The sequence below is a fragment of the Arvicola amphibius genome, chromosome 10, assembly GCF_903992535.2.
Source record: "Arvicola amphibius chromosome 10, mArvAmp1.2, whole genome shotgun sequence".
NCBI lineage: Eukaryota > Metazoa > Chordata > Mammalia > Rodentia > Cricetidae > Arvicola > Arvicola amphibius.
Genome location: NC_052056.1, coordinates 67,118,381 through 67,141,520, shown reverse-complemented (window position 1 = coordinate 67,141,520; position 23,140 = coordinate 67,118,381). Strand labels below are relative to the sequence as shown.

The window sequence follows — 23,140 nt, the reverse complement described above, 5'->3', positions numbered from 1 at the left end:
GGGAGTGTTAGTTTACACCCTAAGTGGATGAGTGAGCCCTGATTTCTGCCCATGTTCAGACCCACGAGGCCTCACGCCCATTGGATGCCCACATAGCTGTGCATGAAACTTCCTAGAATCTAGGAACAGGAATTATAAATTTTATTTAAAATACACACTTAGTTCCCAATAAAGTGTTTCAGACACACGGTACAAATCAGTGAATGATGCTTCTTCCATGGGTGAATTGCCATTCTAGCTACAGAAGACACATTTGTCCCCCTGAATGTAGTCTAATTTCAATGTTAGTGAAAATTAACACGTATCTGGAATTAGGAGATGGGGTTTGCTGAAGGAGGGAGGGGATGCAATTTAAATTAAAGTAGGGTATTTTAAATGTGTCCTACTGAAAGGGTGGCATGCTAAAAAATAGTGAGGGGTTGAGGCAGTTTTATTATATGGGGAAGGTGGAGGCAAGTCAAATGAGCAGCGGAGTTAGAGCCTAACGACACAAAGCCTAAATGAACACGTGATAGCATTCAGAGCATCCTAAGGAAGAAAGACAAGATGGCGTCAGCTCGCATGCAGCTATATGCCAAGATGCAGTACCAGGCGAGTATCAGATTGCTAACATCGTAAAAGATCGCTCTCCATCTCAAGGCAGGATGCGATTTCCGTGAATGCATGATTAAACAATGCCACTTCAGACAGTAGCAAGCTATTCGGTGCTGAAAAAAAAAATGCGCTATCAAGTAGTGAAAGACACAGAAGAAATTTATACACACCTTAAACACTCCAAGAAGCCGAGGGTGAAAAAAAAAGCTACACCTGTATGATGTCAAGTAAGTGCTCCACTAGAAAAGGCAAAACAGGGGAGACAATGAAGAGATCACTGTAGGCCAGGAGTTAGAATGGAGGTAGGGACATAGGTTAGTAGAGCGCGGGAATTCTCAGGACAATGAAACTGTAAGATATTCCGATGATGGTGCTGAATACCATAATCAGTCCATCACACCCCCAGAATGTACAACGCAACATCGTGTGATGATGTGTACCAGTGCAGCTTCATCAGGGGAAGGATGTGATCCTGAGACCCTGCCTACGTGTGGGTACAGGGAATATGGGAAATGTCTTTGTTATCATGTTTAAAATGGTGGGAAGGAATCATGCTATACAACAGGGCTCACGTGGGAGATTTACTGGAATAGGTGAGAGAAAGGTCAGGAAAGGGGACAGAGCAGTGGGCAGAGAGGGGGTAGAAGAGAAAGAGAGGCAGGTGGAGAGACAGGAGGTGAGCAAGGCCTACCCTTTTAAAAGGGAGCGTAGTGAATGTGCACTGGAGGTGCTCTTAGTGGCTGAAGCTGAGGACATATCCTGTCAGGACCCCAAGGGCAGGCCAGTACAGATGCCTGAATACCGTCTCCACTTTCTCCTCAGTATTTAAGCAAATCTGAAACTATTTTACAACTTGCAAAGAGTTTTCTGGCTGCTGTGTTGTCAATAGGATACTCGAGAACAAAGATGGGGGCGCCTGGGCCAGTTTCAATCTACTCTAGGACTCCAGCAAGGACTGGCAGTGGTGGTTCATACGGTGCTAAGTGGGAAACTTTTATTTAGAGTCTGGAAATTCTGAAGCTATGATCAACAAGATTTTCAGACAAAACAGTTGAATGAAGTAATACAAGCAGAAGGTACAAGTCCTTGACTGAGCTATAGGAAGGTTGGAAACTCTTTCCTAAAGCAGTTTTGAGAAAAGATTGGAGTTAGGTTTAGTCAAGTTGAATTGGCAATCAAGTAGATATGTCAATTATTTTATGAAACAAGATCACTATCTGTATTCAGCTAGTGTGGAATCTAACAGAGATAATTATTATTATTATTATTATTATTATTATTATTTATTTATTTATTTATTTTGCCCTGCCTCAGTCCTTGCCAAATGATACTTGGAAATCTCAAGGTGCTACTTCTCCTGTTGGAGTCTTCGAGCAAAAAATAAAATCTAAAACAAAGTTTCTTCCTATTTTGCTGCAATAAATGCAAATCCTGAGGGTCCTGGAAGAGACCGGGCTGTGGAGTTCACATTCCCCAAGGACAGTGAGAGCCCTCCCTTTTTCTCTCAGAATCGTTGTTTCAGCCAGTTCACATCTTAGGCAATTTTCTGCTTCTAGGTACACGTTCTCTCTTCTCTAGCTGGGAAATAAAACTTCTTTTATTGAGACTAGTCATCTTTCTTTTTCCTTTCCATTCGTTTTCCTCTGTCAATTTCAGAGTTGGGATGTTCTTCCCTTTCTCTCGTTTTAACTTTAACTCAAATGCTCACCTGCTTAGGCTCAAGCACCATTGCTAAACTGTTTATTCATTTTTAATGACTCGCTGTCAGAGGCTGGCTGAAGATGGAGATGTGGGGGCATCATTTAATAGGCTGTGGAAGGCAGTGGGAGGCAAAATTAATGCAAATGGTTCCGAGCTCCCATTTCTGCCTCCTCACATTACAAACTCTAATGTGAGTGCTGTCTAGTCTAAACGTGGAATCAAGCTGTGCTACAGAGTTCACTAATCCACTAGCAAGCATCACTATGACCATTTCCCCCTTCCATCGGCTCTTTTGTCTGCTTGTACTTGCTCAGACTCTCAGGTCTCCAAGGTTTGGGTCTCTAAGAATTTCCGCTAAGTCAAACAATTTGTCTCACATTGGTCGTCTCTATTTAGAAATAGTTCTAATACATTCCACTGCCAAATCTGGGTACAATCAGCTTGTTTTAAGAGTCTCTTCATATGGAGGTGGAGGACCTAAGGCACTAAAACATGGAGCAGGACCCAGTTCAGTGTTTGGAGTGGGAAGGCCGATTCCAGATGTTGGACTTCCAGTCATGTCTGTCTCTGGAAAAAGAAAAGAGGGGGTATGAGTTACCATTCAGGGGAGTATACAGGCAGTCACAGATGAATCTGGCCTTTCTTGCATGACTGGAGCAACAGAAATTTATTTGTGCCTGTGACAAAAACATTATAGCCAACTTTCTTAATACACTGATAGCCGAGTCACACTATGAGGATGATCTCATGACACCATCAGGACCAATGCACCAGGAAACATTGACAGTGCAGCAACTGAAACCAGAAAGAAACATTCTGTTGGGGACCACAAAGCCGATTCCTCTAAGTAGTCTTGCTGTTTTTGCTAAAGCTGATGGGCTAATAGGAACCCCAAGTCTCACTAGGAACATTAGACTATTACTAAACTCCACTGTGTCATATTCAGGTCCTCAATATATGACAAATACAAATAGTGCAGTATTTCCTTGTAAAAAGGAGTAAGCGTGTTGAGGTAAGTGGTGGCAATCTTGCACTTAAAATGCATGCAGAATAAAGACAAAACATCCCAAATTAAAGAACTTTCAAGTCGATGTCCTTATGTCCAGATTATGTACAGCACAGCCATTAAACAAGCATTTGCTTTTATAATGTGGTAACCTTGCAAGACCTTGAATTTTTAACAGTAGCTCTTTCAGAAATCAGTATTTCCTTGAAGGACTATTTTTTGAGTCACTGGAAAAATCAATAGTAATATTTTATAACCTTCTCTTTTTGCATACTTATTCTTTCTATCCTGGATATTTATCTAACTCTGAATTGCTTTGACATTTTTATCTACAAACATAAACTAAAACACAACATTCCACATATTTGCATATTGATTATGTCTGCTTTTGAATTATAATGATGGGGTCATTAGTCTGTCTAGAAACTGTAGGGGTTACAAAAATAAAATTGTTTCTCTCTGTCCTCCAGCTGAAGAGGTTCAGGAACCTGCCTGAAAGGATTCAGAGTTGTTAGCATCCAGAAGCTTGCAAAGAATATACTATACATAGTTTACCACTGGGTTCAGAGTACTAGACATTAGCTCCCTGCTGGAACCAGTCTTCACATTATCAAATGGTTACTTTATGTGTATTATGATAACTTAGCATCATTTTCCACACTTGTGTATTTGCCTTATTTCATATCTTGTTGGTTCTCAGTTATTATTATTATTATTAAATGAGAAAGACAGAAGTGTGTTGAATATATTTAAATTTACTTCTTGCTCCAGGATTTTTCTTAGTATGACTTTTAATTGAATAACCTACCCCTATGCTATATATTTATTTAGCTCACTTTTCTCTTCTTCAGCAAAAGGATAATGATGGTGTTTATCTCAGTAAAAACAACATTAACTGTCTGGAGATGGGGTGGAGTTTGATTGGCATGTGCAAGAAAGACCTAGGTTGAATACCCAGCACCGAAGAAAGAAATCACAGGAAAACCAAATGCATGTATAATGTTCAAAATGAGCCAGGCATACATAGCACCAAATTCTGTGTCGTGTTAGGAACATGTAGCAATTTAAATATGTAACGTTATTTTCTTATCAATTCCACTTTAATGGTTATTTAATGATTTAAATCATCTTTATCATTATTAGATATGGCAAAAATCACTACATAAAAGTGTAGCAAGGTAAAACCTTTTGAACTGCATAAGCTTGGACTGAGGTCAGCTAAGCTGGGCTTCTCCATCAAACAGAGTTGCAGCTGTTATCCCCTTATCTCAGTAATTTAATGGAACATACCTCCATTTAGAAGTATGCAATGAACGGTAGCCATTTTCCTGGTAGACTGTTGCTAATGTAGTCAGCTCGAAGTCGGCAGTAACTTAGCCTGATGCCTGGGAACGTTTGGCCAGTGGCTTGACACATTCATTTTGGGGCTAGGTTTAATTGATTTCTCCTGCTGACATCAATATTGTGATCCTGGTGATCCGATCCTGACAACAGATCTCTGTGATGGGGAAATAGTATCTCTTTACTACAAATTTGCCTGTTACTTTTATGGCTGTTAGGAAAGCCATTGGTGTTTTATCAGTAAATTAATTAAACCTTAATTAAATCTTAGAAAACTTGAAAACTGAAAGAATACCTACTGCTATCTTTTTTGTTCCCAGAGTATGCTTGTATATAATTTCATGTGGCTTAGACTGGGTGGAACAGGGGATTTATTGTTTGTTTGTTTGCTTGATTATTTATTTATAGGGCATGTACAGAGGCCAGTGGACAACTTGCGGAGGCCAGTTCCCCCCTCCCACCATGTGGCTCTCGGGACTGAACTCAAGTCATCAGATGAGGCAGCAAGTGCCTTTACCCAGCCAAGGCATTTTGCCACTCTTTTGTTATCTTTACCTGATAACAAGTTAACTCTGTTTAAAAGCATTAAGAAAACTCTATGGCTTTGCCAGTAAACTGTCTGAAGAATGCACTTATTTTTCAGCTTTGTAAAACCCACACATTTATCATTGAGTTATTATAATTAGAGTCCAGATTTCTTACATCACTGATAACAATTCCAACAGATTTCACTTACATTAATACACTTTTTCTACATCTTTCATTGCTTACCCCTCATTGCGAAGTGGGGAAGGAAGATGTCTCACTGCAGAAGTTCCCTCCTGCAGGCTTTGAACTTACTATGTAGTCCAGGCTGCTCTGGAACTTGCAGTTTTGCTTAAGTCTCCTGAGTACTGGGATTTCAGATGTGAATCACCATGCTTGGTCATACTCCCGTTTTCTCTCTCCCTCCTCACATAGAGGAACAGCTAAACAGCCTGAATGGGAGGCATCGTTCTATCATATACCAAGCGTGTGGATTCATCTGTAAATGCCTTTATTTCTGCATCTTCAGAATAGTGAAAACAATAGCAAAGTTTTAGAGAGCTGTTGGGAGGAATAAGTGAGAGATGAGGTATATACAAAGGGGAAACACTGACTTATCTGCCGTTCGCAGGTCCTTTCACAAGCTGTGTGAATAAAGCCCATCTTCTTCCCTTCCTGATACCCCATAAGGCATTTACATGTGGAATATAAACTCTACAGAGAAAATCTCTAACAGATCCTGTAATAAAAGAATCCTGAGTCACTTATAGGGGAAAGACTTGTATATGCCAAGGCCTGCTTCTAGTCTGGGTCCCTCCAGTCCTTTCTCTTCCCAGCTAGGAGCACTCACATCTAATCATGACCGAAAAACCAGATCTTTTTTTTTTTTTTCTGAAATAGGAAAAAGAAAAACAATCACGCATGAAACTGCAAAAACGATGGGGTTAGAGAGATTGCCAGCTGGAAGGCAGTTTACCTGGGCCATCAGCCCTGAGAGGCTAGGATAGACTGAGCATTCCCAGAGGTGGAGAGTCAGAGGTCCTTATCATTGACAAGTGTGACCCCACCCATGGAGTGAGGGCAGGAGGATGGCTGTAGGCATCACAGTTGACTGGTATTGTTCATGAAAGTGAGCTCAAACAAAGGAGGAGCTGTCTCGTATGCTGTCTTCTAATGAATGCCAGCTCACTTATATACCTTACCTGTCTGCCACTCCGTCCCAAACCTCCAATCTATCGCCCTTCATATCACCAAATGCTGACTTCTTTGTTAAAATGGGCTTCTATTCAGCCATTTAGATTTATTGCCTTACTTTCCATGAAATCACACTTTACCCTTAGATTTGGTGAATTATTTTTATTAATACATTTGTAAAAAAAAAACCTTGGCATTACTTTTCAAAGACAAACTAAAGCACAATTAATCTAACAAACTAAGATTCTTGTATTTATTTTTCTGTTTCTCTATTTTGAAATCACTGCATTATTTATCTCACTGTTTTAATGTCCTTCCTTTACATAATGGAATAGAATAATAACTGATGGAGAGAGAGCCTTTGCCTGTTGTGAGTTAAAACTTACGCAGATTTATTTATTGCAAAAAGATGTCATCATTGGACCAGGAGATGTTCCTGTGGTCTGCAATGTTTCACCGAGGTCCCAGGTGAGAGACCTTTCTCAGAGTTGATAGCTCATCAGACATCACTATGGTCTGTGCTGACAGCACCTTCCTTTAGTACACTTTATATATACAGAGACAGAGGCAGACCCCTGTGCCTACGTCTTTTCTCTTTAGTATTTCTAATCAAAGAAATTGGCAACCTGTGGGTCTTGTACCCTGTCATTTGTATTGTTTTAATAAAATATGCTGATTGGCCAGTAGCCAGGCAAGAAGTATAGGCGGGGTAACCAGGCAGGAAGTCGAGGCAGAGGTAGAAACTACTGTCAACACATGGTGCCGACATGGACAACCACATCCACATAAAATCTGAGAGAGCTTGGGAAGTAATTCTAGACAAAAAAGAACAGAGTTCAGCATGGCCTCTTGGTAGCAGTATTTTGTCAGGTGGGCTCCATTTGCTAGAGGCAAGCACGTCTCATTTAAGAGAGGCTTCCTGACTCAGCTTTAGCTGCAATAACCTTGCAGCCTTTTTAAAAGGCCCTGCCAAAAACACTTAAATGGTGTTCATGAATAGCTGACAGCATGCTTCTGGGTGGTGGCAGGACCCTGAAACTCCACAGAGTTGTGGCAATAAATATGGCTCCCTTCACTACCACCACTTTGAAGCTAGATTCTCAGAAAGCTAAAAAATGGGATAGATCTAGCCATCAAAGCCATAGCTTAATCCTACCCATATGGCTTAGCAAATTAAAGATTCATGTGGTCAGAAAAAGAGAGATATACAGTAAAGATGGATTCAGATGGAAAAACCCCTCTAAATGGTTTACAGTGTGCTTAAAAATCATGTAGGCTTTGAAGATAAAGGAAAGGGGATAAAGTGCTTTAATAAAAAAGAAGAAAGAAAAAGAAAGGAAGAGTAGTTGAGTGTGGTGGCACACACTAATCCCAACACTTGGGAGGCAGAGGCAGGTGGATCTCTGTGAGTTCAAGAAAAGCCTGGTCTACAGAGTGAGTTCAAGGACAGCCAAAGATACATAGAGAAATTCTGTCTGAAAAAAACAAAAATTAAAAATAAAAATAAAAGAAATAGAGTTTAAAATAAAGTCATGTAAAGGTGGAAAATACACAGAGAATATGGATGCTGTATGTTATTGTGTTGTCTTTAAATTGTTTGATGGCTGAGGGAGGAGTAAAAGCTGCTAAAAGACATTTGATCATAAATGCTGTTGGATTAATCCAATATATGTATTTTGAAAAAGGCTTGACTTCAAAATTTAAGTCAAAAGCTATATTACTTTGGAGAAGAGGTTTTGCTTTTGTTTCCACAGGAAATGAGGGGCTGTGGATTTATTCTGGGTTAAGAAAAATCAGGTTTGATCAAGGAAGATCCCTGAAAAATCTCTGATAGGAATGGATGGTCTAGATGATCCAGTGTTTCAGAGGACCTCTGTTGGAGTTTCCTCTGAGTTCTATAATTCAGAACAGCCTCAAGACTGCTGGCTGAGATGATCCAGGCTCACAGAATATTCCAGTCAGTACTTGACTATAATCCTAAATTTTCTTTAGGTCCCCATAAGATTATCAGTGCCCCCAGTCAGCAGGGAGTAGCCTAGAAAACCATGCCCACATTCCCCCAAGAATGTATTATGGGTATTTGCTTTTGTTTAGAATGTTGGTTACAAGTTATTACGGATAATGGTCAGGAAAAAAGTTAAACAAAGGAGATTTGATTCAGAGTTCTTGTTTTGAAATAAAAAAAAAGGGGTAGTGTTGTGGGACAATGATTGTGTACCCTGTCAGTTGTATTGTTTTAATAAAATGCTGATTGGCCAATAGCTAGGCAGGACCTACAGACGGGGCAACCAGGCAGGGAGTAGAGGCAGGGCAATGAGAACAGGAGAATTCTGAGAAGAGGAAAGGGTCAGTTTCCAGTTGTCATCCAAATGCAGGAAACAAGTTGAGACTGCCTTGCTGATAAAAGGTACCAAGCCACATGGCTGAAACAGACAAAAATTATGGGTTAATGTAGGATGTAAGAGTTAAAAAGAAGCCTGAGCTAATAGGCTAGTCAGTTTATAATTAATGTAGACTTCATTTTGTTTCTTTGGGACTGAATGATTGTAGGACCAGGCAAGACAGAAACCGCCAGCAACCCTGAATGATGTAATATTGGCAGGAAATGCATGTATGTAAAATTGCCTATTTTATGTATTTTGTAATAGTAAAGTTCAGCCAATTTTAGCCTTTAAGAATCAGTTAAAATTTTCCTCTTGGCTTTTCATTTTTGAGGGCAATGTTTGTGAGATCCTGAGTATCAAACCTCTGACCCTTAGGTCAGAATGAGTGAGCAATTTCAATTAATATATGCAATAAATAGTGATATTAAAGTGAAATAACTTTAAAGAAATAAGACAAATGTCTAGGAGGAACTGAAGGTTAATATAGCAAATGTACTATGTCCATTAAGATGTTTCCAGTGGTTTACTTCCCACATCTTGTGTCTAGCAGAGGCTTCCTCTGTGTGTCAGAGATGGCAAAGAGTTAAGAGCCCTACTTTATATTCTAGTTGTTCATCAGTGCCAGTCCTATGATTTCTATTCATTTATTCCCTTTTCTTAATAGGGAATGTTAGGAAAACTCAAAAATGCACTCCGATAACCTTGAAGTAGACCCATGAATTGCTCAGTGGTTGCGCTTTAGGGTCAGGCTCAGGCTCAGGCTCAGGCTCAGACTGAGGCTATGAGCACATGCTTTGTGGGAGCTGTGGAGGTAGATATGGTTGTCTTGATCCTTACAGGATTTACAGGATCTCAGAGAGCTCTAATTTCTGGGAGAGTATATGTACTTAGAAATGAAACAGATATGTTCAGAGTGTAAAAACATCATGAAAGTCTCATCGGTATGTAAATACAGTGTGGGTCCAGGCTGCTAACTGTTCCAAAATATTAATTCCCTGGAATCTACCTCCTGAAATGGCTAGTGGCACTCCTTAGGATGACAGGGAATGCCACTATCTAAATTGTTTTCCTATATTTTGTTCCTGAAAAGAGAACTACGAATACTAAAAGACAGGCCTCTGGGTCAACATTTACACCAAAGACTGCCATCTCTGGAAAGGGAGCACCCTCAGACAGGATGGGAGAGGGGCAGAAGAGGGAGGGCTGCCTTCCCATTCTGAGTTACCAAGAGAAATGCAGATGGGAAGAGCTTTCCACGATGCAAGAAGAGACATTGTAGGAGAGTTTAAGATTTCTTTTAAAGTAAGAACCAGAAGCTTTACCAACAGGCTTGGGAAAAATGATGGGCCATGTCAGGAATTAAGATCCTAGAATACAATTCCTGCCATCCAAGATAGGCCTTTAAATCTTTGATTGTTAACTGTATGATGGGATGAGCTGGCTAGGTTATGAGCACTCACACTAATTTGTATAGCTACCTACCACCATTTCATAGCAAAAGATTATTAATATATGAACTAAGAGAGAGGGGGGAGAGAGAAAGGGAGAAGGGGGAGAGAGAGAGCAAGGAAGAGGGAGAGGAGCAGATCTCCTCTAAGAGAACTGATGAGTACTCTTTGAAGCTGACATTTATGAAATAGAGATAAGGTCGAAAAAGTCTCAAATTATTGCTTAGGACTTGGTAGATCTGAAATGCAGATTGGCCTCTTTAGAAGATGATTTATTTCTGGCATTTATTTATTTATGTTTATAATGACTCCAGCCTAATACAGAGCTCATAATTCTAAGGCTCGGGTCTTAGGGACATCTATGCAGATTACTGAGGTAATGTGCTGGATTTAATGTTTTATTGTCCCACTCTGAGACTGTACAGGCAAGTTCAATGTCACTTATGAAAACCACCATGCAACAAATAGAAAAACAACACAAACCGTGGTTGCAACAGCAATCTTTAAAAACTGTAACCAAATCATCATGAAGGACATTATTTAAAATTCAGGAGACTTTTCTTAAGATTTAAGGTAGCCTGATGGAATAGTTGTCCTCGGGAAGAGGGAAGAGACAAGGAAATAAGGCTGTATGGTTTTTTTTTTTAATACAAGTTTTCTCAGCAGAAAAAATTACATTTATTAACTAACTCTATTTAAATAAAGAAAAGAAGATCAATATTTCCATGCATATCCCTTTGACAAATGTTTTGTTAGGTTAGTGACCCTAATTCCCTTGATGCTACATGAAAAGCAATTTTTATTTTAGGAGAAAGAGCTATTTATTTTTATTGTAGAATTTAATTATCCTTTCCCAAACAACAATTTCTCAAATTGATAGCGTCTTATCCTTGTTAAGTAATGACTTCATGCTGGGAAGCATATAGACAAAAATAATCACTAAATATTTTTCTTTTTAATATATTTTAGTTAAGTCTTTGAGAACTTCATTCATGTGTACGTGATCATAATTGCTCCAACTTTTCCTGGAAACTCCTCCCAGATCCACCCTCACCTCTCCACCTACTCCCAGATCCACCACTCCCTCCTAACACACTCCCAGATTCACCCCACCTCCCTATCTATTCCCAGATCCACCACTACCTCCCCACTTACTTCCAGATCCACCCTCACCTCTCCACCTACTCCCAGATCCATGAGATCCACCCCACCTCCCCACCTACTCCCAGAGCCACCCTCACCTCTCCACCTACTCCCAGATCCACCCTCACCTCCACACCTACTCCCAGAGCCACCACTCCCTCCTAACACACCCCTCAGAGCCACCCCACCTCCCTATCTATTCCCAGGTCCACCACTACCTCCCCATCCACTCCCAGCCGCACCTCCAGCTCCCCATCAACTTCCAGATCCACATCTTCCTCTCTTCCTATTTCCAACTTGTTGCCCTCATTTTTGTTTTTAATCACCCACCGAGTACCATTTGTGCTGCTTGTGGGAAGAGACCATCTACTGGAGCATGATTGGCCTACTCTGCTACCCCACAGAATCTGGTAATTGTCAATAGCTCCTCAGGAAGAAATGGTATCCCGTACACCCCTTTCTCCAGGCTGGAACGTTGTCTGACTTGTGTTGTGCAGGTTTTTGTGAACTCATGAGAGTAGTGGTCCTCTCACACCCAGAAGACACTGTTCTGCTCCAGTCTTCACAGGCCTCTGCTTCTTAAGATCTTTTGGCTCTCTGTTCCTCAGTGGTCCCTGAGCATTGGCAGGTGGCAATATAAATGTCCCCTTTTGTGTCTGAACTCTCCAAGGAAGCTTAAGACTCACTACATCTCAAGAACATTACATATTCAAGTTAAACCTTCTTAGCTTTTTTTTTTTTAACCCCTTCAACATAGTCGTTTGCTCTTGTGTTTTATATATTGATAATTCCACACTGGCCCAAGTTTCTGAAAGTTAGTCAAGTTAATTTTTATCAAGAACTCTCTGGGTAACTGTGTGAGAAAGTAAAATCTGGGAGGGAAAATCTCAACCATCTCTGAAAGAAAGGACAGTGCTTAAGGGTTAAGAAATGATTATCAATTGTAGCCACTCGGAAACAGTCAAGCGATAAGTGGTTTTCACTCTGCTTACTGAAAAGACTGACTGCTACAAATAACTCTTTTTTTCTGTCTTCTTTTCACCCTGAATGAAAACTGGAAAGTGATGGCCAGGGCACGATTTGGGACAGATAGGGACAGGTCCTGGCAGTACCAGGAGTCGTTGGGGTTTCTGCAGAGAAAGTACATCACAGCTTACTTTCTTGTGCCCAATCTTAATGATTTTAGACTCTATATTGACAACTGATACTTCAGAAAATATGGTTCTGTGTTACTTCAGATGAGTTAAATGAGTTGGCAAAGGCTTAATGATTAAGATTTTAACTATGGCCTCGGGTAGCGCGACATCAAGGCCAAGAGCTGCTCGTCTGGACTGTAAGCCCTACCACTCTCTTGACCTGTCCATCTCCACAGGTTTCTTCCCATCTGTTGACTGAACAAACTGCTGAGGCTCCGTTGTCATTCTCTATCAGGCACCATTTCCTTCCTGCTGTCTTTTTTCCTCTTGTATGGTCTCTCTTCCATACATGCCTTTGAGTCTCCCAATAGGGATGTATTTTTCAAGTGTATAGATCTGCTTTGCAGTGATAGTTTTTCAAGGACCCATAGAGGAATCCAGAAGTATGCAGACAACTCACCATACATGAGATCCAAGTCTCCAACAGCAAAAACAGCCACGGTGCGTCTGGGAGGATCATCTATTCTGCACCTTTTCAGCCAGGACCGGAGACAGAGAAGCACTACTCCACAGAGGAGAACCACCAAGAGTATCATCAGTAGGAACCTGGCACCAAAACAGAGAAGTGAGGTGGAGCATGTAGGAGTGTACATTTCTGTAAGTGCCTGGGGAACATACAGGGACTCAGCTATGCTCAAGTGCAAGCAAACTGGAATTCCAAACTACAGGAGCGATTGCCTTTCTTTCTACATTGCCAATAGATCTGGAGGTCTGCAGAAAGAGCTGGTGCTAATAACTGGTGACAAACATTTTTTTTCTTTGAAAACTAAGGGCTAACCTAAAAAGTGAAGTCACCCTTTCCTTTCCCCCTTCCTTCTTTTTCCCTCTTTTCCTTCTTCTTATTCACCATTTAAATATTTGAAGTATTGGGGTTAAGGATTCAAGATAGACAAGACAGTGTCTCTGCCTTGGAGGAACTGAAAATTTTATTAACAGCATTGGTTGATGTTAGGTTTGGAAGATAGAAAAGTTGTGATTTAGGGAATTAGAACTACTTTAAATTTTCTGGAGGAATATCTCATTAAAGACACATCTGAGTATGTTGGATGGGTATTGACAACCAGAAGTGGAAGAATAATTTAGGAAGATTTCAAGAGGGAGCAGTTACTTTATCAGTAACAAACTCTAGCTATAGAATAAATTTAGAGTCTTGAAAACAATAGATTCTTTATCATAGGAGGCATTTAGTGAATATTGTCCTGATATTGATATGGCAAGACTGTTGATTCACACTCCCCTAAATTTTCCTTCAGCTGGTGATTGCACATGCTGTTTCAAATTATCTAGGAGAACAAGTGTACACGGGCAACCACATGTTTTTATAAAACAATCTAAAGAAATCCTTACCAGATATACCAGCCATCAGAATGCTGGTCAGCATAATTTGCACACCTAGTAATAAAGGAAAAGCAGTAAGTGTCTAATTCTAGAAAACTAGAGATGATTCTTTGGTGCTTTAAACTAAACACATCTATTTTCCCATAATACTCACCTGCTCACTCTCCTACAGATCTGTTCCCAATATACTAAAAGAGTATCTACCCTATGCCCACTTCATTCAAGCCACTGAGAAGGCAGGTTAATTTGGAACCACTAGATATGCAAAGACAATGCTTTGTTGCTATAGTTTTGATTCTAAGGCATGGAGAAATTAGTGAAGAGCATTTTAAGGTCAAAATGTCAGAGGCATTAGGCAGATAATCATTCCATCATTCTTATTATGCTTTCTTTTTACAGATATCCAGAGTAGAGCCCTTTATAATTCAACTTCTCTAAAGAGAAGTTATAGTCTGTGTTATAAACTTCTACAGTGTGCACGTGCATGTGTCTTTCAATTCCTAGTGGCCCACTACACTGGGAAATATGGTACACTGAACACAGAGGGATAGGGATTTCTTTCAGACATCAATACACTGATGCTATCATGGTGTCTTCAGGATGCACAATGGGAACTACTGGGACCCAGGGCCTGGGCCAGCATCTGAGATGCAGTCATTTTGTTATCTTCAGGCAACTTTAAAGTGACTCTGAGAGCTTTACACTTTGAAATATTTATCGTCTATGGCTCCCAGCCACCTCTGGGAGACAGGGCACCAGGTGTTCCATTTGCTGGCCAGAAGTCATGTATGACACATCTGATGTGAAATCATGGTACTTAGAAGACAAAATATTTCACTAAGGCAGAATTTGACTTAATTTTTATTTTTAGAACTTTGGATTTGGGGTTTGTCTTGGATACCTGCAGTGGCTAGAAAAGTTCATAATCACAAGTGGCTAAGAGGGAAATGGACATTCAAATGTAACTTTAAAAAAGGATCCTAAGTGCTCGGGCAGTGGGAGGATATGTCTTTAACCCCACCGCATACTCAGGAGGCAGAGGCAGGTGGATCTCTGTGAGTTAGAGGTCAGCCTGGTCTAAAGAGTGAGTTCCAGTACAGTCAAGGTGACACTGAGAAACTCTACCTCTAAAAAACCAAGGGGAAAAAAAGAGGACCCTAAAAATCTGGTGGTGGTACATACTTTTAATCCCAGCATCAGGGAGGCATGGACAGGCAAATCTTTGTGAGTTGTGACTTTGTGGTCAGTCTGGTCTACAGAGTGCATTCCAGGACAGCCTGGTTTTAAAAACCATGAGCTAGCAAGCAGCACATCATAGCAAGGGGCCATGATCTCATCATTAGCAGATGTGTGGATTGAGCTCAGGTGCTAGTGCTTGTGCCGTGAATGCATCACCGTGAGCACAGAGACTAACTGTAAACATTAATGTCCGACCATCCATGGAAAGCAGGAGCCATTCCACCAATAAGGGACCTGCTGGTCTGACAGACATAAATTATCACATATAAACTATATTTTTTGGGATCGTGTAATATTTTTACAATTTATCTATCTTTTGTAGTCATAAAATTCTGAAGTACTAATTGCAAAAATTTAAAGACAGTATGATACTTAAGCTATGCTGTCCTAACCCCAAAACAAAACAGTAACTTTTGTTTTAGAAATCTCTGAACTCCTGGCTAGGAATATGGAGTATTTCATCTTTCTTTAAATAGAAATCTCCACCCCTATCCTTTTCCATTTAAGATTGTCCACGTGACTTAAAGTCAATTATAAATACCGAGTACCTCCTTGTTAAGTGCAACTTTTGAGCCATGTAACACGTATGGATTTGTCAACACGGACCTAACTTTATTTCATTTTCTCCTTCTGTGCCCTTTGCACCCCCTGGTGGAGGTTCTGATACACAATTGGTCAGGAAACCTCAGTATAGAAATGAAATGGTATATTTTCACAATGTCCAGCATTGAGGGAACATTTATTTCGTTCTTCTCATTTTATACATGCATACATGATATCCAGAATGAGGACAGACATCAGTTCCTGGACTTGGAGAATTCAGGAAGACGCCTACAGATCTATTCAGGAGTAAGTCTCAGCTAGAAGATGTGGGGACATTCTTCCTTCTTGGATTCCAGCCCTTTCCCAAATTGTGTTTTTCAAAAGCATCTTTTGAGCTCTTACATGAACTTGAACAGTATTATAATTGCTTAGATTTTAAATATAATATTTTCAAAGTAGGAACAATTTGCATCCCTCAAAATAAAGTTATCCTTGAAGAATCGTCAGCCTAGGGAACTGATGTTCGATGGAAACGAACCACTAGTCCATTAGCAAAGAAAGAGACTTTGAAGTGCAAAGATCTAAATAAATACACTGGGGTCCCGATGGCTAAGGGGTCACCATGGAAGTGGGGAGACAGACAGAGTCTAAGAGCCAGAGGCAGTGAATGTTGGCAATGATACATTACTTGATGAATGTGGAAATTAGACACATGAGCTCACGATGGCTGGGGATGCATGTACAAAACCTGCAAAATATTAAGTCAGACAAATTCCCAGCATGGATGAAGATGGGCTCATTAAGGACCACCCCCACGTTAGGAGTTATTGACAGTTGTTAGCTACTGAGAGAGGGAGAGTCACCTTTCTTCAGGCTTGCAGGCCCTGAGAGGCTGCTCATTCTCCAGGAAATAAAGTCCCACAGCCATGCACAAATTGGCAGAATTAAGTGGACTGAGTGGATGTGAAAAACCCGGAGAGTGAAAGGGAGAAATGCAAAAAGTTGGGAGGGAAAGGTAGAGGAACTGGAAGTGTAGATTGTATTCAAATACATTATATGCATGCATGAATACTTCCTTATTGATTTTTTTTTATGACAGGATTTCTTTGTGTAACGATCCCAGCTGTTTTAGACGTTGCTTTGTAGATCAGGCTGGCCTACATAGAACTCACAGAGACCAGCCTACCTCTACCTCCCAAATCCTGGGATTAAGGGCTTGTGCCACCACATCCAGCTGAATATTAAATAAGACATTTAACTAAAAGTTTTCAAGAAAAAATATGTGGGGGAAAAAGTATGAGTTACTGACAGATTTAAGGAAACACTCGCAGGGACTAGAATTCTCCACAAACAGATGTCAAAGGAAATGCTATGTGAGGCAGACCATATAGGCTCGTCTTTATTTGGATGTTGTGGAGCTGTTCCTACATACACAGACGGCTAGACTGGTCCTTATGTTCTTCTTTGTATGTCTAGGGACTGGGGTTGCAAATTCATTAATGGGGTAACTTCACAAAGCTCAGAGAGCCGGTGAGTCGCTCCTCTGCTGTTATCATCCAGGGTTTCCTACAGCAGAAACTGTTATGCACCGGGTGCCTCGCTGCCTGTGAAATTTTCTACTTTCAAATCCCCAGTGACCCAAGGAAGGAGCACGTTTCTCTGTTCCTCCTGTAAAATTGAGGAAGCTCAGTCCTAGGTGAAATGACTTGTGTAGCATCGCTGTTTGGGGGATGCGAGAGCATAAATAGGAATGAGCTGGAAATGGGGGCCTGTTCTGTGATAATGCAAGTAGGAACCTCGGGCCTCTTATTTCCAAATGGAGTCTACATCCGGGATCTTTTCCCCAAACGCTTTAAAGGAATGCCAGAAAAGAATCGAGCAGCAAGTTCAGGGAGAGTACCTGAACAGGAAATAGGCCAAGAGTGACACCGGTCAGCTGACTGAAGCAGCAAATGTCATGTGAAACAGCAGGGCTGACCTCTGACCCTGCTCTAAGCTTCCCTACAGTTAAGGGAAGGAGAAAAAGAAAGTCATGGAGAGTGAAGAGCTGCTCATCGGTTGTACAGCTACTCCTTGTAGAAACCAGAAGGAAATTCTGCTAGGAAGAGGAACCGTGTCTTCATAATGTTCCTTGAATAAGTGAAATAACAAATTGCATGGGTTCCTTTTTCTTTTGAAAACTAATTTCTCACCATGAGCCAATATGCAGGTCAAGTATAATAATTTGAAGTGGGTGAGGTGTACGTACCATCTAGAGCTTGACTGTAAGTTGCACCATCTCTATAAAAATTACAGACTGCTTATCCTTCAGGTATTTCACCAAGCATGTGAGAAATCGAATTAAAGGTTGGATATAAATATGTCTTTGCAGTCAAAATACTGGGCACCGAACTCTCAGTTATGGGTAGAAATTTTGCCCCTTATTTTCTCTCCTACATTATTTAGCTATATCTTTAATTTCTATGACCGTTCTCACCACATACCCCAGGTCTTGTATGGATTTTGTAGCCCAAGCTATTCCTTACTTGAGATGCCTCAGCCCCCACTCAGAGTTCTGGGATTATAGGCATGCACCAACACGCCTTGACCTTTTCCTACTATTGAATAATATTTAATCCACTGAACCAAGCAAATTGCTGTCACCTCATTAGGAAATTTATGTAATTAATTTATAAAGTCATTTTTATACATGCATGTATATATAACATATTCATATTTTGTAAATCACTGTGTACTCTTTGACAGTGTAATCGGTTATTTATAGTGAAAGGAATGGACTAAAAGCATAACTAATTAAAATGAAAGGGGTCTGCATCATGTTTTATTATATAAAACCAATTATAATATTTAGATTTTATATAAATCAGAACAATGTATGGTTCATAATAAAATTTCAGCTACACTATAAAATGAACAACTCTGATCACAAAAATATCCAGTATTTAAAAACAAATTTAAGGGGAACTCATAGTCAAATGCTTTATAATGCTCTCAAATGGCTTTGGAGAATCTAGGAACTAAAAGTTTAGACACTACGAAATGATGTCTTGCAAATCCGAACCCTTTTCTTCTCACCTTCCACCGGAGCAAGCTTCCCCATCTCCAGCATTGTCCCTCTGTAGTTTCTTGTCCTTCTGTGTGTCTGTTTGCAGATGAACTCTGGACCACCTTTTCTGTCTTATGTTTTTCATTTTAAAGCACATCAAGAGCTAACCAAGCCTATCGAGTTCTCCTGTAATCTAGTGAGCTCGTGTTACTCTTTATCCAAAGCAACTGGCATTGGATAGTTCTATTCTTTTAGTCAGGTAATGCATTTAAAACAGTGGTCTCAGATCATAGAAATGGTTCTAAATTAAAAGTTTCTCCAATAAATGCAAGCGGGAAAAGAAAATCTTGTTCGGATGTGGAACTTTTGCTCTTTCCTAAAATAGCCTGTCTTTTTTATAGACTTATCCAACTAATGCTGCCTTGTGCAAGATATTGTATCTCTCTTCAATGGACTTATTTCTTTTATATTATTTCCATGGAATACCAGCCACTTCCTTATCTTTTCTACCTTTCTTTCCTGCTATTTTTAATGTTATTTGAAGAAGTTCCTGATTTTTACTCAACAGAAAATAAACGAGGGTAAAATTATAACAGTCGCTGAGATGTAAAATTGCTTACCAAAGAAAGCTCATAGTTAAGCATCAGCTAAAACTGTGCTGTAGAACGATTATCTCCCTCTTCTCCATTTATTCCACATATGAGGACAACCTCAGAAGCAATAAGGAAGCTTTTAGACTTCCCAGTACCATCCCCCCCTTGTCCTATTTATTGGATAGTAGAGTCAAGGTTTAAGGCTCTTCCCAATCCTAGGGGTCTATTATTCTGGGTCAAAGACAGAAACAAGAAGGCAAGGTGTGGGCAGCCTTGAAATTCAGAGTCAAGCAAACACTATAAACAACTGATCAGTCACAAGCAGCAGAAGACAGAGCACAGTAGTAGGGTCCAAAAATTAATGTAAAGAAACAGCCATGGAAGGGCATGCAGATGCTGAAAGAACAACACACACAGCCTAGCAACAGGATGATCTGAAAGAGTGACCGATTCCAGGCCTAAGGACAACTCCTGCTTGACCCGGTCTCTTGCTTTAGAGGCAATGCCCACAGACAGGGCTTTGAGAGGATAAGGCAATGATAATTGAAAACAGCTGGCTGGCAGCGTGCTGCACCCAGAACACAGCACTTGGCACAAGTGCTTTCTTGACACTTGCACTCAGTCACACTGCATTAGAGTTCCCATTAATCATCAGCAGCATTATTAATGGCACCTTCTCATCTCCTGAGCAGAATTCTGAAAACCATTAAGCCTCACGAAGTAGGGAAATGAATCAATTATTCACTTAATTTGCATCCGATGCCCTTTGAGATGCACACATAACACAGGATAGGATGTGGGTTCATTGGTTGTATATGAAAATGAATTGTTCAGAAACTGTTCCTTGAAACTGGCATAGTTATGAGTGTAGGGGCAAGGGAGGAGGATGTCACAGTTCTTTTGTGGCCTAACAATCACAAAAACCTAATGGGAAGAGAACTCGTGAGCCTACACACTTGAAGATAGCTCTGTTCTTTATTTAAATAGTGATCATAATGGCAGTAACATTCCTTTTTAAAAAAAAAAAGAAATCATGATTTTATTTTACATGAGTATCCTTTGAGGCTTTTCAAATTCAGAGAGTCCTACTCTTTGAAATTTTCAAATGTTAAATAAAAACATGGAATATCTTGTTATTTACTTACATTTCATTTTCTTCACATGATAGATCTGAAAGCACCAGCTGAAACACATATTTAGAACAATAAACTCCAAACATTTCATAGGTCTAATCCTTTAATGAAAACAGTGCCTGGAGACAGTGTGAGTTTTACATCATTCTTTTTTTTTTTTAATTAAAAGCTTTGCAGCATAGTTTAATGTTGGTACACAGAGAATTTTAACTGGGAAAAAAATTCTCTGGGTAGCATCTCAAACTCAGTAAGAGCAGATCCACTGAAATTTCCCTGCATCCCCAAGAGATGGATCTGAGCAGTATTTGTTTTCTCTGTAGATTTTGTTTGACCGAGAGAGCCATTGGGACCCTTGAATCTCTGTTTTTATATTTTAGTGAGAGGTGTGAGGGTCACGATTTATCTGAGTATAATTTTCATGCAAAGGAAAGATTTTTCTCAGTCAGGGGAAACAGAAGTCAATCCTGTTGGCTTTGATGGGAATTAAATATACATACGAAAGGGGTGCCTTTAATCACCAAGGTCAATTTATGGTTACATGATATTCCTGTTTGGGAAAAACACACATAATGAAATTTTCTCTTTATCAAAGAGGAAGACATTTATTTATCAAAAAATACCCTTTGGGAGGTCCAAACCTTAAACAATCTAACAAAAGTTATCTTAGTTCTCAGTGTTGAGCCTTAGAGGCTACAACACTTCACACTCACGATCACAAGAAAGATGTTTCTTTCTGGGGACTGTTTGTGTGTTACTCTGACTCTTTATATTGAGACTCCTTTGTACAATGTGAAGACTTTTCATTCACATCATTCACAAACAGCAGTGAGAGTTAATGAGGCCAGTGAAAGCATTTACATTCCCAGACTACTATATATAAATGTAAGTACAAGTAAGATGCCACAATATTTCAAGCGATAGTCTTTTGGATTTTGTATGGGATTTGTGTTTCCCGCTTGATCCCCAATGTGCCTTTTTCAGCACCTAGTATTTATGCCAGATGGAGCAATGGATTGACCATCAGAGAGCATGATAATGAACAATTTATAAGCACAGAAGATGAGTTGCATTCTCTTTTGCTGGAATGCTGCAAAGAGATTTGCATACTAACCGAGAGGAAAATGAACATTCAAATTCTGTCTGTAAAGAAGCTTTGTTTATGAGTAGATGCAACCATTTGGGATTTAGTTTAACAGATAAAACAATTGTAGCCAGCATTTCCCTTTCAAGTCCGTTCCTACTCTCCTCATTCTGCTGTACCCTTACTGGAGTGCGTGCTATCTCATTATTACCACTGAACGGCCAGGGCAGTAGCTGCCAAGTTGTTATGAAATAGTGAAAGGAGAAATTTATATTTTTCAGATGCATTGCATTCAAGTAACAGAGATACAAGGATGCCATTATTGGTTGGAAAGAGATGCTGGCACAGAGTAACCACAAAAAAAAAAAAAACACAAAAAATAAAAAAAAAACAAAAAAAAAAAAAAAAAAAAAAACAAAAAAAAAAAAAAAAACCTAAAATGGTTCTGTCTCTAGTAGCCAGCACTGAAAACCTGTGAAGAATCCAGTGAGTTGAAGAAATTTATAAACATTTTCTAAATTAATATAGCTATAGCATCTCTGTGTCGACAGTACTTCTGAGTTTAAAAACATTCCAAGTCATAACAAATACCATCGCATCCCTTATTTCCATACCATTGCAGCTAAGTAACAAAGAAATGAGACTGAGGTCATGAATGTTTTGGTTTTCAGTTTTGGAGCAATAAAAAATATAAAGCATGGGGTGCTAGTCAAACCTGAAAGAAAATCTTTTACTTGCAGTAGTTACACAGAGGACTAATCCACAGCAAATCAAACCCTAAGAGAACCTTAGAAAGCTCCCAGAAGTATTGATGGTTACCTGGAACGGTAGCAAGCACAGGCTTCCTATTGTTGGAATTTTTGAAGCGACACGGAAGGGACTGGATCTTGACATACTAAAAAGGATGATCTGCCCAGATAGCGTGGCTTGTTCGCTCTGATTTACCCGTCTCAAAATGGGTTAGCAGCTCTATGCTATGTGTCCTCCCACAATATGCATTAATGATGAACTATGTGACCAAGAAAGGGCATCCAGAGAAAGAATGTTCAGGGCATGCTCGCAGGTACTAAGAGCTCAAGGAGTTTAAGGTCAGAACCCTGGTGCTGTTTGTCAAGGCTTTTCAATGCTGACCTGCAAAGCCAGCTGACTGTTTGAATAACTTTCAAAATTCAAGCACATGTTTTATTCCAGGAGACATTATGAGAATTATGAGAACTCCCTCCCTCCCTCCCTCCCTCCCTCCCTCCCTCCCTCCCTCCCTCCCTCCCTCCCTCTCTCCCCCCTCCCTTCTTTCCTTCTTTCTTTCTTTCCACCTGGAAATAGATACTCAATATTCTATGCTTTGCAGATCTCATCTTGGCTCTTCTGTTTCTATTTATCATTTTGAGTGGGGATTGACCTCAGCCTTGAATCTACAATGATCAAACTAGCAGGTTTAAAATTTGGAAATACCTCTTGAGGCCAAACAGCCATCAGGTGGGGGTGTGGGTGGAGGGGAGGGGAGGGGAGGGAAGGGGGAGGAGGAGGGGAGGAGATGGCAATTTTTAATAAAAAATAAATAAACTGGAAAAAAATTGGAAATACCGTGAGAAGAGATAGATATGAAGAAGCATCCTTTCATATATAATTAAAAAT

General features: G+C 40.0%; 1 protein-coding gene across 1 annotated transcript; it reads right to left on the bottom strand.

The window, feature by feature from the left end:
* Positions 1 to 2,731: 2,731 nt before the first annotated feature.
* On the bottom strand, positions 2,732 to 22,399 carry Tmem207 (transmembrane protein 207). The gene is made up of 5 exons (XM_038344750.1): positions 22,325 to 22,399; positions 20,437 to 20,474; positions 13,880 to 13,924; positions 12,933 to 13,078; positions 2,732 to 2,862 (listed from the first exon to the last, which is right to left on the bottom strand). The coding sequence occupies exons 1-5, from the start codon at positions 22,397 to 22,399 to the stop codon at positions 2,732 to 2,734; spliced, it is 435 nt and encodes a 144-aa protein (XP_038200678.1).
* Between the last annotated feature and the right edge of the window lie 741 nt (positions 22,400 to 23,140).

Excerpts from the sequence above, each read along its gene's own strand:
- Tmem207 (XM_038344750.1), bottom strand. The coding sequence starts at position 22,399 with ATGTCAAGATCCAGTCCCTTCCGTGTCGCTTCAAAAATTCCAACAATA. Across the intron at positions 13,925-20,436 it reads TCATGTGAAGAAAATGAAAT|GTGTGCAAATTATGCTGACC; the intron begins GTAAGTAAATAA and ends CTTTATTACTAG. Across the intron at positions 2,863-12,932 it reads AGACTTGGATCTCATGTATG|AGACAGACATGACTGGAAGT; the intron begins GTGAGTTGTCTG and ends TTCTTTTTCCAG.